The 18,381-nt window shown below is 43.6% G+C and overlaps 2 protein-coding genes across 4 annotated transcripts in view; one reads left to right on the top strand and one right to left on the bottom strand.

The window, feature by feature from the left end:
* ALDH1A2 (aldehyde dehydrogenase 1 family member A2) overlaps positions 1–3,068 on the bottom strand; it is a 102,916-nt gene extending 99,848 nt beyond the window's left edge. Inside the window, exon 1 of the mRNA XM_006112469.5 lies at positions 2,931–3,068. The gene's annotated coding sequence lies outside the window, so the exon portion shown is untranslated. The remainder of the gene's footprint in view (positions 1–2,930) is intronic.
* A 35-nt stretch (positions 3,069–3,103) lies between these two features.
* The window catches only part of AQP9 (aquaporin 9), a 60,778-nt gene continuing 45,500 nt past the window's right edge, over positions 3,104–18,381 (top strand). For all 3 annotated transcript variants that reach the window (XM_006112465.5, XM_006112466.5, XM_075897325.2), the window contains exon 1: positions 3,104–3,406. In XM_006112465.5, coding sequence (XP_006112527.2) covers positions 3,305–3,406 — 102 coding nt within the window. In that variant the 5' untranslated portion in view covers positions 3,104–3,304. The remainder of the gene's footprint in view (positions 3,407–18,381) is intronic.

The raw sequence follows: 18,381 nt of genomic DNA, 5'->3' as shown, positions 1-18,381 counted from the left end.
TAGCCACTACTGCTATAGTGAACTAGCCACACTCAACTGGCCAAATAGCCACATGTGGCTAGTGGCTAGCATGTTGGACACCACAGCCCTATACTGTAAGGCTGTGTCTAGACTGGCAAGTTTTTCCGCAAAATCATCTGATTTTGCGGAAAAACTTGCCAGCTGTCTACATTGGCCGTTTGAATTTCCGCAAGAACACTGACGATCTCATGTAAGATCGTCAGTGTTCTTGCGGAAATACTGTGCTGCTCCCGTTCGGGCAAAAGCCCTCTTGCGCAAATTATTTGCGCAAGAGGGCCAGTGTAAACAGCACAGTACTGTTTTCCGCAAAAAAGCCCCGATCGCGAAAATGGCGATCGGGGCTTTTTTGTGGAAATGTGCGTCTAGATTGGCCACGGACGCTTTTCCGCAAAAAGTGCTTTTGCGGAAAAGTGTCCTGCCAATCAAGACGCAATTTTCCAAAAATAGTTTTAACGGAAAACTTTTCCGTTAAAAGCATTTTCGGAAAATCATGCCAGTGTAGACGTAGCCTAAAGGAGCAATAACAGGAAAAGTGGGTTGCACGGATTTCTAATTACGTTTTTAAATGTTTAATAGTATTTCTTTTTCCTTATGTTTCATATGTTCTTCCTTTCTGCCACGCACCCTCCATGCCATCTATATATTTGTTAGAACCAGAAGAATTCTTGAAATAAACCTGCTATGATTATCACTTAAGTCACACAATAAACTGAATTCACTACAGCTTTGTTGGTGTCCCTTTTATATCGGCTTTCTGCAAGGATTCTAGCCAGTGACTTTAAATGGACCGAATATATGTGAAAACTGCCAATTTTAAGCAAATATTAAAGAATACACCTCTGGAGCAAAGCAGGTCTGCATTGCCTCCTACTCAGGGCTATGGATACATGCCACATTCTAGACCTGTGTTAGAGAAAAAATTGCTATGAACATTCATCTTAATCAACTACTTTTCTTAAGTACGCCACTTATGACTCATCTTTCAGGGACGAGACACTGTGCTCACCACATTCTTGCTGTAATGAACATGTCATCGGGAACCTGCTGCAGTTTTTTACACATGTAATTATGCAAGTCGTTTTCTTTCATGGCTATAATAAAATGGTACCTTTTTACATGCTGTAATAACTAATATCCTGGACATGTAGCTTTGTGATGCAGCTTTGTGATGCGTGTGTCCCAAAATTCAATACATTGGGTTATAACCACACTGAACCCCACGATTAGACAGGACCAAAGTAATCTCTGGAATCACTCTCTTGAAGCAATTGAAGTAGTAGACTGCTGCGAAGGAAAGGCACATTTTACCCTTACCCTAATCCTGAAGAATGAGGCCTTCATTCTGGATGGGACAGATCCAGAATCCACTGATGTTCATGGGAATGGGAATTCCCACTGATTTCAGTCAGCTTTAGGTCAGGTCCTATATTCCTGCTGCTGCTAGGTGCTGACGCCTTCTACAAAGTCTGATTTACACTAGGATATTTCAGACACCTAATACCCAACGGATACAGTGCTGCTGGAGACATAAACTAGGCGTAGACACCTTTATCACCAGGACATCTAACCCACAAGTGGAACTGTAGCCAGTGGGAACTGCAGAATCTGTAGGTATGCCTACACTGCAATTAAAAACCCACAGCTGGCCCGTGTTAGCTGGTTCAAGCTTAGGGATCTTTAATTGCCGTGTGGACATTCCAGGCCCACTGATAGGGGTGGGGGTGCGGGGAAAGGGACAGTTGCCCTGGGGCCTGATAATTCAAACGGGCCCGGGGCTCCCAGCCAGGCAGTGCAGAAGGATGGCTGCTCTGTCCCTGCCCCTTCCACTCAAGCCCTCGTCCCTTCAGGGAGCACAGAGCTGCTCCCCTCCCCCAACCTTGCCTAGGGGCTCTCACAGGCTGTCAGCTCCTCTGAGATATTCAGACTCAGGCTGGAGCCTCAGCTCTGTGACCCTTCCCCCTCTGCAAGGTCCCAGAACTTGGGCTCAAGCCTAAAGTCTACACCATAGTTGAACAGCCCAAGTCCCATGAGTTTGAATCAGCTGCTGCAAGCCAACTGTATCTAACTGCTGTGTAAATATACATGAGGGATCCAAAAGACCAGTCTAGACACAATGCCAGGCCCCGAGCATCCACAAATCTCCATGAAGTCCCCTGCCAGGATTAAGTTCTTGGCATTACTGCATTTAATACCAACAAAGCCAAACAGATTAAAACAATGTGTCAGTTTGATAAAGTCAATCAAAGTGTCTACTGAGTCAGTGCTGCATCTGATAGGAACAACCAAGATGCTAATAACTTTTTGAAGAAGATAATTTTTCACTGGAGTATTATTCTGCACTGGGCCTGATCCTGTATGGTGCTCTCTTTCAAGTCAGTGGGAAGTAAGTTCCTGAATACCTTGCAGTATCAAGCCCCTCATCAATTTTATTTCATCATAGGGACTGCAATTAAGCTAAGCATTGTGGAGGCACAGACTCTCTTTCAGTGTCCCACCAGACTGCACAATAGAAAGCCACTGGACTGAGGCAGATTTCATTAAAGGCACCTACATTGCCTCATTTCTCTCTCATAAACAGGGTTCTCGAATCACTAGAGAATTAAGGTGTTTAGTCCATATTACTAATCAGTCTGTGAATACACAAAATCCCAGCACTTCTAAAGAAGCATTCTTCATTAGCTTCTGAAATTTCTCTAAACTACAGAATATGCTTAAAAAAAAGTCTAGAGCACATGTCTTTGGCAAGCTCTCATTCACTGGCACAGCCTCCCTTGCAGAAAGGTTTCATATGTCCAACAACTGCATAACTTAAATCCTAAACAGGAGCAAAACCAAGGGCTTGCTTTCACATTTGGCAGCTTATATAATCTCTCTCATCTTTTGGGGGAAATAAACATACAAAAGTTTACCTTGGTAAAAGGTAGCCTTGAGGGAAAGACAATGATTAATCCATTCACTGGAATTAGAAGAAAAAAAGTTCATTAGCTTCTGATTGTGAGGTTTCCAGTATTATCTGGTTCTGCTAATATAAATAGAAGCCAGCAAACTCAGATATCACAGGATGGAAAACTCATGATGAATCATCAGGTCATGTTGAGGGGATCCAGTCAGGGCTTGCACAGTCAGATGATTTCACTGGCTGTACACATGTCAAAAATCTCATATTTCAATGTATAAGTAAAAGTGTCAAAGTTCAGCTGAAGCAGAGATGATTACAAAGTAAATTTGAGGGATGCGTGTTGGTGCATAACTGGCATGATAGAGCAACAAGAGGAACCAAAAAATGAATGGGAAAAGCAAAAGAACATTCAAGGAGAAATTTGCCTTGAAGAACAGCTTTATAAAAGAAGCTCTGTCAGAATTCCTGGGAACATTTGTATTGATAGTAAGTGTCAGCTGCTTTCCTTCCTTCCCACTAATTTAATGATGGACAGTATTTGTAAGGGGGCATGTGTTGCTTTACCTTGTACTCTACAACTAGCATGGGTCACTGACTGACAAATAGTGCACAGCAGTGAACTAACTGCTTATATTTATGTAAGTGTGTTATTACTTCAGTCACTTGAAATAATTATTCATGACTATTAAATATAGACACTACAATTTTTATTGAAAGAACTTAACAATTATCTGTTAAAGCTTTCATTTGATAGATGAATAGGTTTTTAGTGATCTATCAACTTCTGAAAAATATGCAGATGTGAACAATAAATTTCAATAATCCTGCTTTTCTATTTAAAAAAAAATCAGGAATTTCTCAGTTCTCATGCATGAGTTTCATTTGTGTTGACCAACTAACCACATTGCCCATATAGGCATATTTTTACTGTGTTCCCCAGATTTAAGCCTGTGATTCCTAACAAACATGATGGCAGTTTGCATTCCTGAATCCTCAGGGATTTGAAAGCTTATCACATTTTGTTTGTAGCACTTACACTGTTAAATTTGCTGGAATCTGCAACTATTTTCTATTTCAGGCAAATATAAGAGCTCTCCATTATTTATTCACAACAACAAAATGCTTTACCTCTTTATTTCTTGTTTAAAAAAATTTTTTTTTGGTATCTCTGCATATTAAAAATTAGAACACAAAGTAGATTTGATTCACAAAGACCCACTGAAAGGTTATTATTATTCTAAAAGCACATACAATAATGAATATATTATGCTTTCCAAACACTGATTAATCCTTTGTGAGTTGAGAATTCTTTTTTATGGATGGGTATCCTGAGACACAGAGTAAATTAGTGTTTTACTAAAGAGAGAATTCAGTGAGACGATTGGGATTAGATTACTAGTTCTAACCCCTCCTCCCCCCTGCTTTCTTGTAGATGGAATGCAACTGTCTTGTGGTTTTGTTGAGTATTTCATCAAAGTGAAACTGCAACAGAAAATTAAAAACAAACAAAAATAAAAAAGACCTACCAAGACCCCAAACTAGGTACAGACATAATACTATCATGGAAAAGTGTATTTTTTTAAAATCTGTAGTCATGTCAGCTAGATTTAAAGCATGTCTTCTGGAAGAATCCCAGTAGTTATGTAAGTGTTGAAAATGACGTTCTTTATCATACTTCACCCAACCAACACAGGCATTACATTTCTAACACATCTATACTTTATCAGAGCAAGACACTCAGATGCAAGAATCTCAAAGTATTTTAACAACAATTAAGTCTCACAATAACCTCATCAGGAAGGAAAATATTTTATAAATTAGGAAGCGTGATTAGAGAGGTTATATGAGCCACCCAGGAAGTCTGTGGCAGAGCTGTGAATATAACCCAGATCACCTGATGCCAAGCCTTGTCTTAACCACAAAATCCTCCTCTTCCCCCCTCTATTGATCAACCTGTATAAGTGAAAAAAAATGTATTCCAGTGTAGATGAGCACAGAAAATGCTATTATTTAATATTCTGCCTTGCAAGAGTGGAAGGAAATGCAACCCTACAGTCTATTGTGTAGCATAACAAGGACACCAAACTATCGTGGGGTTGGCAACGTGACTACATTTCACAATCTACTTCCCTTTTTTGGGTTTAAAGTTGTTTCAGCCTTGGATAATGCTGAAAAGGCCCACAAGCAGACAAAACTGAATAGCTGAGCAATCAGCAATCTGCTAAGAAGCTAGGCTAGTGTTTTGACTGCACAGGATTTTCTGAAATAATCCACAGCACAGGATTATTGTAACAAGGGGCTCCCTTTTCTGCATTGACTTGCCTCATGATTTAATGGCATCTGACTGGCAAAAGGATCTCTCACCTCATGGTTCACTTTTAAAAAAATATTAAAACTGATTTAATTTTGAGCTGGTAAAAAGGTATGACTGATAACTCTGGAGACAGAAATCTTTGAAGAGCAGGGACAGCGTGGGGGTGGACAGCAGAAATAAAAGCAGCTCCACACTGTCCCACTGAGATGCCTTACGCCTATCTAGAGTGAGAGTCAGACAGTTCAGTTATTCTGTTCCATCCAGAGCCTTCCTGGAGACATAACATCACTTGTGAGGATTGTTTGTAGGATGAGAGCTGCTTGTAGGTCCTAGCCACCTAGAAATGAGCTAAGGCCACCTATTGATTTCCCATTGGCCAGATATTGCAGTGGCTTTCAATGATTACCAAGTTGGGATTTAATGGAATAATACAAATAAAAAATAATACCTGGGCCAGTCACTTATTTCTCCTAGAGGTGGAAGGCCTCCAGATTCCAACCCCACTGAACCTGAGAAGATGTAGTACCCCCACCCCACACAAAGGCAAAGCAATCCTATTTTGGCTCCCGTTCTTCTGAGAGGCTTACTCCATTGAACCTGGACTGCTATATATTCTTATGTTACCGTGTCTGAAAGTTCACTCAGACTTGCAACGTTATTTTTCAAACTCTGAAAAATTAAGAGTGAAAACATTATAGGATTCATTTCAGGATATCGGTGAAGTAGAAATTGGTTATGAGGCAAAACTTGCCCTTCCACGGGGGTTCTGCCTACAGTGGAACTGGTGTGGCTCCACTGAGGACAGGCCTTGAGGACACCACACACAGCTAGCTAGCTCATACCCCCTGTGCCAACGCCTGCCTTCATAGGGGTTCACTGCACACCACAAACTCATAGGAAGCCACTGGGATGGATGGATATGAAGGCATATAAGTCAACTGATATTGCCACCTATATAAAAAGGGTCATAGCCCGCAGTGTAGCCTACTCCTGTATTAGACCCCTCTGCCACATGGGGAGAGGACTGCTCTCACCCTCAGTTTCTAAAGTATTCCCCAGCTCATTGAATGCTGCTCTCGTTGTGCTCCAGGACTAAAATTAGAGTGGTCCTGCCGTACACAGGCAGTGAAAATATTGCACTTCATCAAGTAAGGGTAACGTGTGCAATTTCTAAAAAAACAGCTTGGACTAGTGCAGTTTCTATGTGGCAGAGCTATACTAGCAGATGTGTGCTGTATGCAGCGTGCATGACACTGAAGAGTTCTGTTTCCAGATTGTTTGCTAATGTCTGAAATGTTCATTTCCCTGTTTTTACACTTGAGTTGGTGGCTTTACATGTACCGTATGTTAGCAGCATCTAAAGTCTCAGTGTAGCTTCAATGAGTTTTTAAAGATGAAAGTCTATCTTTAACCCACCCAGTTATGGTGTGGCGGCAGCATTTGCAGCACATATATAAAAATAGAGACACCTGTTTTCTTCACAGCAGGTGCAGTGTAATGTGATTTTTGCACACGCAGTATATGGAAACCACAGTATAGGCCTGATCAGTCTAGTTCTGGCTGAGATTTGGCCCTGTTCTCATTAAGGTAGATTTTGCACTCCACCAAAACTGTCTGTGGGTTCTGACTCCCGCTCCCCCCAGTTCTCTGGGATGTTCCCTGTGTTTCCGTATGGCATCTGGGAGTCTCACTCATTTGTGTGTACCCCCCCATCCCATACCAACCTCCCACACACAGAGACAGCTCCCTTGCAGTGAGACTTCCCTGGCACCCCACAGCCAGGGTTCCTGCAGCTGGCTGCAGGCCTCACACAGTGGGGTCTGTGGGAAAGGAACAAAGCCTGTGGCCCTTTTCCTCCTTGAGCTCCACAGGGCTAGAGCAGGGGTCTCAAACTCATTTTACCTTAGGATATAATGCCAGTCCTCAAATCCTCCTAGCAGGCCAGCAGGCATCTCCCTCTGGCAACAGCTATGGGGGAGGGTCCTCCATGCATTCTGCACCACCCCTCCATGCATCTTCTGGCCCTGCCTGCTGCCCCATGCATTCCCCCCTCATGCATCCCCGGACCCTGCATGCCACTTCCAGGTGATATAAAACCCGCCGGGGATGGAGGGAGCTGCCTCCCCCAGCAGCAGTGCAGTGGGACTAGAGTAGCTTCTGGCTGCTAATTCCACGCCACCAGCACATCCTTCTGGCCCACGGGAGGTATGTGTGGTGCCATCCATCCATAGGCGTAAGCTGTGAAACTAGTGAAACCACTGGCAATGTGAAGGAGGGGGGTGCACACGTGGCAACATATACCTGCAAGGCAGGGCCAGTGCTGGCTGCTGGGGTCTGCACCACACCACGTGGCTCCCCCTCCGCCCCACCACTCACCAGCAGCGGCGGCGGGGAAGGCACAAGCTGAGCATCTCCAGCCTGCACGGTGCCGCTCTGGGGAGTGCTGGGAAGAAGTGAGGAGAGGTGGAGCAACAGGACGGGGGAGGACTAAGGGGACAGGGAAAGACAGGCCGGTGACTCCCCTGTTTCTCCTATCATCAGTCACCACTGAATGAACCTGACTAGAAATCAGTGATGCCAACTCTCCTGTTTTGATCACAAACCTCCTGATAATTGGGCTTTTTCCCCCTGGAAAGCCCCAGCCATGTCCTCATGTTGTGATCCCCTGCCACCACTTGGCACACCTGAAAGCAAAATCCTCAGGCGCCAGCCCACTGGCTGCAGAAGAACATCAGCTTGAGCGCTCCCTGGCCAGCGTGCTTTGCATTGTGACAGAGGCAGCCGGCATGGCTTCCAGGACTCCGGAGTGTCCTCTGCAGCTGGGACTATGTGGGCACTGGGGGTCTGGGGTGGGGCCAGTGCTGCTAATTGCCGAGTCCTTGTGCAGCTAACTCACCCATTCTTCTCCTAGGCCGGCAGCCACATGGGCCTGGTTAAATAACTTTCAAAATATTTTGCAGGCCAGAGTGGGGAAGTACTTGGGCCATACATGGCCAGGAGTCTGAGACCCTTGGCTAGAAGGAGAGACAGCACAGAGACAGTGACCCAACATAACAGAGCAATGGAGCAGAGGGGTGGGTATGTGATTTCCAGCTGATCCCAGTAGCTCTCTCATTAGGGGTCTGCATGGAGCCAGTCTGCCTCTCTGGTTTAAATCTTCTTTTCTCTATATACCATTTTCTAAAGCCACATCAGTGCAAAGCTGTCTTGCATCAATGCGGCATATAACTGTGCGTTTACACAGACACCACAGGGGTGTTGATGTGCTGCTCTAGTATTAAGTCAGACTTACTCCAGTTTACATCAGTGAAGCACGCTGGAATTGGAGCAGTGAACTGTTCCAAAGAGAGCGACCTCCTTCACTTGTACCCATGAGCATCGTGTATTTTCGGTTTTAACTTTCACTCTCGAGAGAATGTTTATTGTTAAAAAGCAATTTCCCAAAAAAACTGGCTAGGGAACCAACAACTCCGGAGTCCAAGAGGCAAGTAGGCCAGAGTGTGTTTGCTTGCTAAAGTAGAACACAAGCTTCCACTTACAATATCAGGGTAAGCGGGTGGCTGTTGTGCAGGCGCTCTCTACAAATAGCTTGTGTGTTGTTTGCTTGTGGCCTCCTACTGATGGCAGAGAACATTGCATTGTGTTTTATAGATGATGATGTATATGTTTCATGGTACATCTACATTGTAATTGGGGGAGGGGTGATTGCAATATACATACCCAAACTAGCTTTAACCAAACTAGACTGGGTACCTGACCATTGAAGATGCAGATGGATAGACTTTAACACAGACCATTCAAGCTTGCCATGACTTCACTACTGTTGGCACCCAAGCTAGCTAAATTAAAGCTAGCTTGGATATGTGTGTTGCAAATTGCTGCAGTCACAGTGCAGGCATACTTTTAAACTTGACTTTGAAGAGTATAGAGCTGTGGACTTAGGAGGGCTGATGTCCTGCTGCACTGCCTATGTCTGTGGTTGAAGTCACAACGCCTCCTGCAGAATGTATGCATGCATAACACCCATTGAAATGAATGGGTGTTTCTGTGTGCATAAAAACAGCAGTCTGCGGAGATCTGATTCACCAGTTGTGTTAAAGGGCTTGTCTACACTTGCACGTTTGGTTACAAAAACTGCTTTTTGGCGACAAAACAATTAGAGCGATTATACTGCAATGCAAATTTTGTCCAGAAAAACATCCAGTTTTGGCAACAAAAAATTTCGACTCATGAGAGATTTTGTGTTTTCCCCTCCCTTTATTGTGGACAAAGAGCCAGTGTGGATTCTGCTGTTTGTTTGGTCAAGAGAACTGGATTCTGCCATTATCTTACAATGCCTGCCCTGATGGCTCTGCTCAGAGTTTGTGATCTCTGCTGCCCCGAAGGCACATACCCTCTCCCCTTTCAGAGCTGTGGGAAGTATCTGACAGCTGAGTGAGCTGTTCCATTTGAGGAACAAAGAACAAATCATTGGAGTACCCCCGCTCTGCTGCTGCAGAGGGAGAGCTGGAGAGACTGCTGTGCTGCTTTGATATTCCTTAGCATGGAGAGCTCACAGAGCCACGATCAACTCTATCTTCCCACAACACTGTACTGTGGGATGCTTACCCACATTGCTTTGCTCTGTCATCAGAGTGCTAGAAATGTGGCCACAAAATGTCGACACCAGGAGACAGAAACACAGTTTGACTGTTTTTTACTTTAGGCAACTTTTGCACATCAATAGTACTTTTGTCATCAAACCTTTCCAGTGCACACATATAGCCCACGAGGCTACCACAAGCTGTGGGAATTCTGGTAGCAGTGGTTGTTTGACTAATGACCAATGGTCTATTTATCCTGTGCTCATCAACATCTTCACTTTATTTTCAAATGGCAAGCACTTCATTACTGCATTCACCACTCTCGCCCGTCACCCCCTCCCTACCTGGGTGTCTATTGTAAATAAATTCCTTGCTGGGTTTGCCCCAAAATACTATGTCTTCATTTATTCCTATCTGAAAAAAGCTACAAATCAATCATTTCCTGGACTGTTGATAAAGTCACAATCAAGTCAATGAACCCATTACAATTTAGCTGACTTCATATTTTCCTTCTCCCATGAACTTCTGCATATTAAGAATGGCAACTTTCTATATTGCAGATCCATAGTAGTGAAGATGCATTGTAAGCCCTCATAAAGTGCTGTTAATAGGATAATAGCAGGTTTACACCATGATTATTTATTTCTATTCATTAAATGAAAGATATTTAGCCTTCGTTATGGAATTCATTCTTACTAATGTTATATTTTTAAAATCAAAGATGATTTAAGTTTTCTCACAAAGTATCTATGTATTGAATGAGAGGGTTCAGAGATATTTTTGTGAATTATAAGATACTAGGGGGCTGAACCCCTACTTGCTACGCTCGCCAATCCCCCCTCTAGCTGGCTGCTTTCAAGAGAGCCTGTTAATCTTGCACTGAGCCCAGCTGTGCTCTCCATGGCCCCAAGTCACTCGCACTCTTCTCTATTCACACCCACCACACCCCTGGACAGGCCCCTCTATCCAAACACTCTTGGCCCATCCCATCTGCTCGTGCCCTTTAATCGCCAGTCAGTACCCCCTGCATATACCCTTCCCACTCCTGCCCCAGCTGCCAATAAAATAGTCTATGGTCCACAGACCACCCCACTCCTTCCATTCCTAGCCCCACCTCCATCCTTCATTCCAACACTCCTATTCCCCTGCTTCCATTCCTTCACCCACCATTTTCCCTAACCCCCCACCCTTCCCATCCCCCTCCTTCCATCCCTAGTTCCATCTCCATTCTCCATTCCTACACCCCCATAACCCTGTCTCCATTCCTACCCCATCATCCTTCCTAACCCCCCCAACACCTTCCTTCCATCACTACCCCCACCTCCATTTCTACACCTACCCATCCTCCCTAAACCATCCCCCCCACACTCCCACACTGCCCATCCCCCTGTCTCCATTCCTATATCCCCCACCGTTCCCCCTTACCACACCACCTATCCCCACATACACCCTTATCCCCTTTCCTCCCTCCCTGCGCACACCCTGTCCCCTCCCATGAACAGGCAACCTAAGCAACAAAGAAGTGGTACCAGGCCCAAATTTCTGAGGAGAGGCTGCTCTGGTTGCTGTGACAGCAGAATCTGGGCAGTTTCCTGGAGAGAAGGGGCAGTAAAGGTGCCATTGCTGGGGTGCTTTAAAGTGGAAAAGGGAGGTGTTTGTGGGTAGAGGAAATAGAAAGGAGACCGAGAAAGAAGCTGGAGGGAGGGGCAAAGAGTGGGGGTTCCTTTGGGATGCCAGGTTGAGAATGGAGATGGGAGTCTGAGAGGGAGTAGGAGAGGGGCTGAGGACACACATGGAGGATGGAAAGAGGGACGGGGAGCCATGCAGTGAGAGGGGTGGTCTCCAGGCGCCACCATGCAGAGGCATATGCCCCCCCCCCGCTTTACCTCGTCCCCATTCAGCCATGTTGGCAGTCACTCTGAACTCTGCTGGCCTCCCCTCTGTGATGCCTCAGGGTTTGCCAGATTGCAGCAGCAGTTTCCACCGGAGTGGGTTGGTGCTGGTGCAGCCAGTCCGGGCATGGCAAAGGATAGGGCAGTAGGCAGCCAGAGATGTGGGGCATGGAGCCTGGCTTTGTTCCCAGTGCAAGTGGGCCACACCCCCTGGGCCTCGTACCAGCTGAAGCAGCTACCTAGGCCGGAGAGGATTGAGAGCCCCCACCTGGGAGGAGCATGGCTTTGTGGTCTTCGTCCCCAGGCAGTGAGCCAAAGCTCAGCCTGCCCTACATACGTGGTCACGCACCACAAGTAGCTGACAAAAGGGGGCATGGTGCAGTGGTTGCTTCCCCTGAGCAGGGGGCCTCCAAGGCTGGCCTAGCATGCAGCCAGCACCTCCCCTCAGCCACCAAGCTCTGTGCCACTTCCCCTGTGGGTCTGCTCCTGCTCGCTGCCTCAGGCCCTCTGGCCACTGGGAGGGCCCCCAACGTTCCCAGGTCCAGCTGCCCCAGAGGCTCTACCTGGGATTTCCCCTCAGAAATCAGAATAATGATGGTGGCACAATCACAGCCCCATTCCCTGCAGTAGGCTGATCTGGAGTGGCACCCAGACCCTGGCTGGAATCACTTTCTGCCCCAGACACTGTTCAGGGATCAGCAAAGCCACCTGGTAGCCCAGCCTGAGCAGATTCTGCCTCTGAAGGGTCCTGCCCACTCAACTCTGGCTGCAGCCTTTCAGGAGGCGGAATCTGCCCAGGCTGGGATGCCAGGCAGCTTTGCTGTCCCTGAGCAGTGTCTGGGGCAGGGAGGCCATGGGAGGGTGGAGCCTTCAGGACGCAGAGTGACACTCTGTTGTCCCACAGGAAAATCTTTTTTTTATACATAGAGAGATAAATAAAATAGTTATCACTGGCCTCTCATAACCACCTAGTTACCTGTTATCATTTGATTATTTCCATGTAACTAGCTCATCAGAAGGGATTTGAAATATGATGGGCTAGTCATGAATGAGGAAAAAAACTGATTATAAATGAAGGATTAAAATGCATTTATAACTGAAATTTTGATATATCATTTACTAAGGCAACACCCTTTAGAGCAATGTTCTATGCATTGTTGACCTCTGATATGGACATACTCTGAAAAGTGGTTCTAAAATGTCATGGAATTCTGTGCAGTATGATATCTGGCAATACTGTAGTACAAATAATACACACAAAAACCCAGTCATGATTTGAACGTGGTCCTGAACTTCCAGAGCATTTTACAAGTTAGAAATGTCTCTTTTCCTCCCCTATCTGCCAATGTCACAAATGCAGCCTGGGCTTGGATTAGAAAGCTTTCTGCCTCCTGCAAACTTACCAGTAACATGGATTCTGGAACTGGAAGTTTGTTGACAATCATGTTGACCTACAAGCCAAATAAGAATCCCTCTTTGTCTCTCAAATTTATTGAACCCACGTTCGAACAGAAGTCGAATTTAATAAATACATCCCTTACTTTTATCACTAAGGAAGACAGGACAACACACAGGCACCAGGTTGTGCTGAGTACGGGGGATATTTTTACAGAGGCACTTTTCTGGATATAATTTAACATACTTTATCAAAATTAGGTTTCTGCTCCAAGCAGCAGTTCATACCTCACAATAGCTTTAATTTCTAAGTGAGCTGAATGGTTAGCAGTGAAGTGGAAGAACTGGAAGGAAGATTAGCTAATGTTTTTCAAAGCTAAAGTGTTTTTCACAGCAAATAAGTTTTAAAAAAGTTACAGGAAATCCTTTGTGTTTCCTGTTACCCAAAGTGCAAAAGTGTGGTAGTCAGGCTTTCCAGTATATGACATTTTATTTTTTCGGGTGCTGTAAACACTCTGTACTGTGCAAAGTTTTTAAAAAGGAAATTTAATTCATCTTTGCAATACCAGCAGCTCCATCTCATTGGTTCTTGTTAATTAACACTGGGGTACCAGTAAGCAAACTGGGATACATTTTCAAAGGAGAGAGGCCCAGAGTCCTCTGTGAAGATATCACATTATCCAGGAAAGTCGGCACTGAATGGCATGCATATTTCTGAGTACTTTAGCCTCCTTTCCCAGCCTAATTGCAAAATAATCTAAACTATATTAGCAATTCAACTTCAAAAGAAAAATTTTGCAGGTGCAAAAATTTGGAGGTTGCTCTTTTGGAAATTTGGGCCATTTACACTCTTTTGCCATCAGTATACGCTGTTAAAATAATAGAATCACTTAGATTAGAAGGAATTATTGAGACATATAGTTCATTCCCTTGCATAAGGGCAGAATTAATTTCTAAGCCATCCTTAAAATTGTTTATGATAGATATAGCAATTCCCTGCCATATTCTTAAAAAGCCTTACTGTGTTAAATGTATGTGTTATTGTAGGCTGGGATTGGATTGAACCTCTCTGCTAGGAGTGACAGATGTCAGACCTGGCAGTTCAAAAAAGATAACTGAAAATATGCCAGGCAAGTATTGACTTCTGGAACAATACATAGATTTTCCAGGGAATCCCTAGGAAAAAGTTAATGCAAATTCCCCAACTCCCATTATGTAAAAAATGCAGCCTGCTGAAGCTAAGCCCTGAGGAGAGCATCATTATCTGTTATCTGCTACAGCAAGCGAACCTCAAAGGACTGAGGAGTATAAAGAAAAAAGCTAATCTGTCCAGTTTTTGTTCTGGTTCTGAATCTAAGATGGATATGAACTTATAACCATGGGAAAACCCAGTTGTGAGTTTTGAAGGACTAAAACCTGCCAGATCTCTTAGCTGGAGAAGGAGATGGCCTCTGGTAAGCTATTTAGCATGCATATAGGAACTTCAATTTTTTGATATACTTGATATATTTAGAAAAAAAAATGTGCTTCCTTAAGCAACATTGTGATAACTTAAACCCATAGGCAATACACTGGTCAGAGTCTTTGGAGAAAAAGCAAAGCACAGCCACTGGCCTGTTTAATCAGACTGGTGTAAATCAGGGAATTGCCTTAAAAACGCACTCAGGAGAGAGAAAGTCAGATTTCCACCCAGAAATGACAGCCAGGAGCCATTACATGGGTACCCTTGGGTGGACTACAGAGAGAGAAGAACAAGATGCAGTTTGCTGGATGCTAAAAGACATAGCTTTAACAAGCTCGTTACAATAATTGGGAACACACTCTATTACCTGCAGCTGCCCTTAATTGCCCATTTCATTTTAAGTGGCCTTCTACAGTGGGGTGAACCCCTTATGCGTATCAATTTCTCCCACCTTCTGTTTAGCTTGAACACCCTAGTTACCTTATTCAGATCTAAGCAAGACCTCTGTGAAGCTAGAAAGCTTGTCCCTTCCCCCCAACAAAAGTTGGTCTAATAAGAGATTTACTCCCCTATCTTTTCTCACTGTTCTATTTACCTTTCAAAAACTCAAGCTTACAAAATGTATCCTATTTTTGAATGAAAACAACATTCAAACAGAAGAGGAGTGCAATTCTTCATGTGGGAGTAGGACCAAGGTCCTGCATTCCCATCCATTTTCCAGCACCTGGAGGAAGTACACACTGAATTTTTAAAGCACTGCTCTCCCAGGAGCACTCAGGCCAGCTTCTGTTCTATGCAGGCACAATCCCTCCAGACACTACCGTCTGGGTGATACAACTCCCCAGCCCACATTGTTGTGGTTAAACACCCTTTTACTTTTTTTAAAGCTTTTATGTGTAAGTTGGTGCAGGAAGCGAAAGAAAGAGACACTTCTGAGTACAAGAATATGAGAGAAATGAGACTTGCAAGGAAACACCAAATTAATATAGTCTTGTTCTTCTTGAGAAGCTAAAAGGTAATTTTTCCACTTTTTTTCTCTGTACCCCACTTCCCATTTGAAGCAGACAGCCTCCATACCTGCATGTTAGGGTCTACAACCTGAATTTTGTCAGAGTGTTTTCCTTTTCTACCCTATCCCGGATTTCTAAAACCCAGTGACAATGTGAAAATAATTTCCACAAAATAAATTGGTTCAAACTGGTTGTCTTACCTAGTTTAGGGCAGAAAAGCATTTCAGTATCCAGGAATGAAGAGGCCAATATTAAATTTGTAAAATATGAGAGACTACAAATCTTTCCGGTCTCCCTGAGCAATTTAACAGCTTATTCCTCCTCTATAGCATACTGCAAGAACAATAATAAAACATTTAAAACACTACATTAAAAACATAGTATGGTCTATAGCTCAATATTTCTAATATATATTTGATTTTGCTTAGAACAATTTGAACCAGATCTTCATGTGTTTTAAAAGCTTAAAAGTACACATTTCTGCCACAGCCTTATGAAATTTATATAACTGCCTCTGAGTAGTCATGTTTTTTGCCATTAAAAAGAAACAGTTCCAAAATGATAATTATTTTAGGGTTTATGTCCATACAATTTAATTACCTAAATGATCAACTTTAATTCAAACCCCTTATTTTATTGGATAATGAAAACAAATGAAGGGAAATCCATTTGAGCCTGAAAGGATATTGATTGTGTCCCAGGAGATCTCTGGAAGAATGAATATAGCACTCTTATTACTCCAAATTTGATTAAATTGCAATAGCAGGACATAACTAAATATGTAACTAATGATAAAGAGCCATGTGGTTTTATAGTAGTTACATTTTTAACTAGTAGACTGCATTTTTATTGCACCATGAAAATTTGAAATATCAGACAAAACATAATAGATATTGGAAAAGATGGAGATGAGAAGTACCCTTTGCTAGAGGTTTTCCAGAAAGGATTTAAAAAAAAAAACCCTTCAAAAATAATCCTGTGTTCTGAATTCTTTCAGAACTCTGACCATAAATACTAGCTGTTTTAAAACATGACTCCATTATTATTGTTAAAATTGCTATAGTGCTTAGGAGCACCAGTTGTAGACAAGGCTTCATCATGCTAGGTGCTGTACAGACACACAGAAAAAGAGATGTTCCCTATTCCCCGCCAAAGATCTTACAGTTTATTATAAAAATAGCTAATCAGAAAGTCAAATGGAAAATAATGATTTAAGCAAAGTTGTTTTTACAAATTAATGGTTTGTAAAAGAAAGAGCACTATAAAATATACAAAGAAAAAAACTTTCAAAGGGACGCCTTCAACTTGATACTTGTGTCTGTCTGAAAACAGCTTAGCTACTATTATTAAAAACAACACTGAAGATTCCTGTAATTGAAATAGATCACAGAAAAATATTCTTTATATTTTCAGTTTTACTTGGTGCATTTGACAGCAATTTGCACATTATCGATTTCACTGTTCCTTCCCTTCGCGCCCCCTCACTCTCCCTCCCGCCCTCCCATCAGAATCAGTTATTTAGCTCTTTGTGTAGATCCTTCACACTGCAACAGGGAAAATATTTTTTTAGACAGGATAAAGCGATTGTCCACCTGCCACTTTTTGTGGTTTTACAAAGAGGCAGATGTAGGACCTGTAACTTCTTCCTTTCTGTCATTTATAATGCTGCCCATCACTGCAGTAGCTGAGCAACATTCACGCATGCTTGACAATAATACAAAAGATTCTAGTGGAGTCTTTGATTTTCCTTTCATTTCAGAGTTTAAAAAAATCCCCAAAAACGGTTTGGGGTATTTTTAGAGCTGTGTGGGATGGAAAGGGAGATGTGGTGAGGCATTTTTGGTTGGCTGATTTGCATTACAGCTATGCTCCTTTGAATTTTCTTTAATTGACTAGATGTCCATGTGTCAAATGTTAGAGCAGGTCAGAAATGGCCACTGTTCCTTCTGCATTCGTTTTAGAAAATGTAACTTTGGAATCGATTCAGCCCTTGATACAACAAGGTGTAGATCACGCCCTGCAGCCCACTATGCCCCTTGGAAGAGGGTAGCAGAATTAACCCCCGGGAAGGGCTGTTGGTGTTCTCACTGCCTCTCTTCTTTGAAGTCAGAGACAGCTTCTGAGCTACTCAGCACTGGAAAGTTAAATCAACATAGCTACATGGCTCCAGGATATGAAAAATTCATGCCCCGAAAGACGTTGTGAGGTTAACCTAAGCCCTGGTGTAGATCTGGCGAGGTCAGTGGAAGGATTTTTCCGTCAGTCTTGGAGAGGTGAATTTACTACAGTGACAGAAAAACCCCATCACAGGAATAAGTGCCTACACTATAGCACTCCTGCAGCACCAGTCTAGCTGTCACATTTCTAGCACAGTTATACCATGGATGGATCACTCCACTGTGTTGTCAAAGGTGCACCCAAAACCAGCACATCACCAGAGAACCTAGCTATACCCATTCCCAGGCAAGCAACACCACTTTATGGGCTGTACTGGGTTAGGACCCAGGGTGTAGAACCCAGGTCTGCAGAACCTGGGGTGGCTGATATTCCCACAGTGGCCTGGGGGACCATGTAGAGGCACAGCTAGGGAGCACTGTGAAAGAGTAGGTACTGCAAAAAGCAATGCCCAGGAGACCCAGAGTAACTGTATCCTCTGATTGGCAAGTATCCAACTTAGCCCCCTGGGGTTGCCCCAGGAAGTTGTCTAGGCAACCCCATAGACTTTGGCCTGCTGGAACATCAGATGTTGCCTCATCTCCTGATCTCTGTCTCCAGCCTGACTTCAATTCTGATTTCTGCCTCTCA

The sequence above is a fragment of the Pelodiscus sinensis genome, chromosome 14 (genome assembly GCF_052426305.1).
Source record: "Pelodiscus sinensis isolate ZL-2025 chromosome 14, ASM5242630v1, whole genome shotgun sequence".
NCBI lineage: Eukaryota > Metazoa > Chordata > Testudines > Trionychidae > Pelodiscus > Pelodiscus sinensis.
Note: the sequence above shows the minus strand (reverse complement) of the source record. Positions and strands in the feature narration are given on the sequence as shown.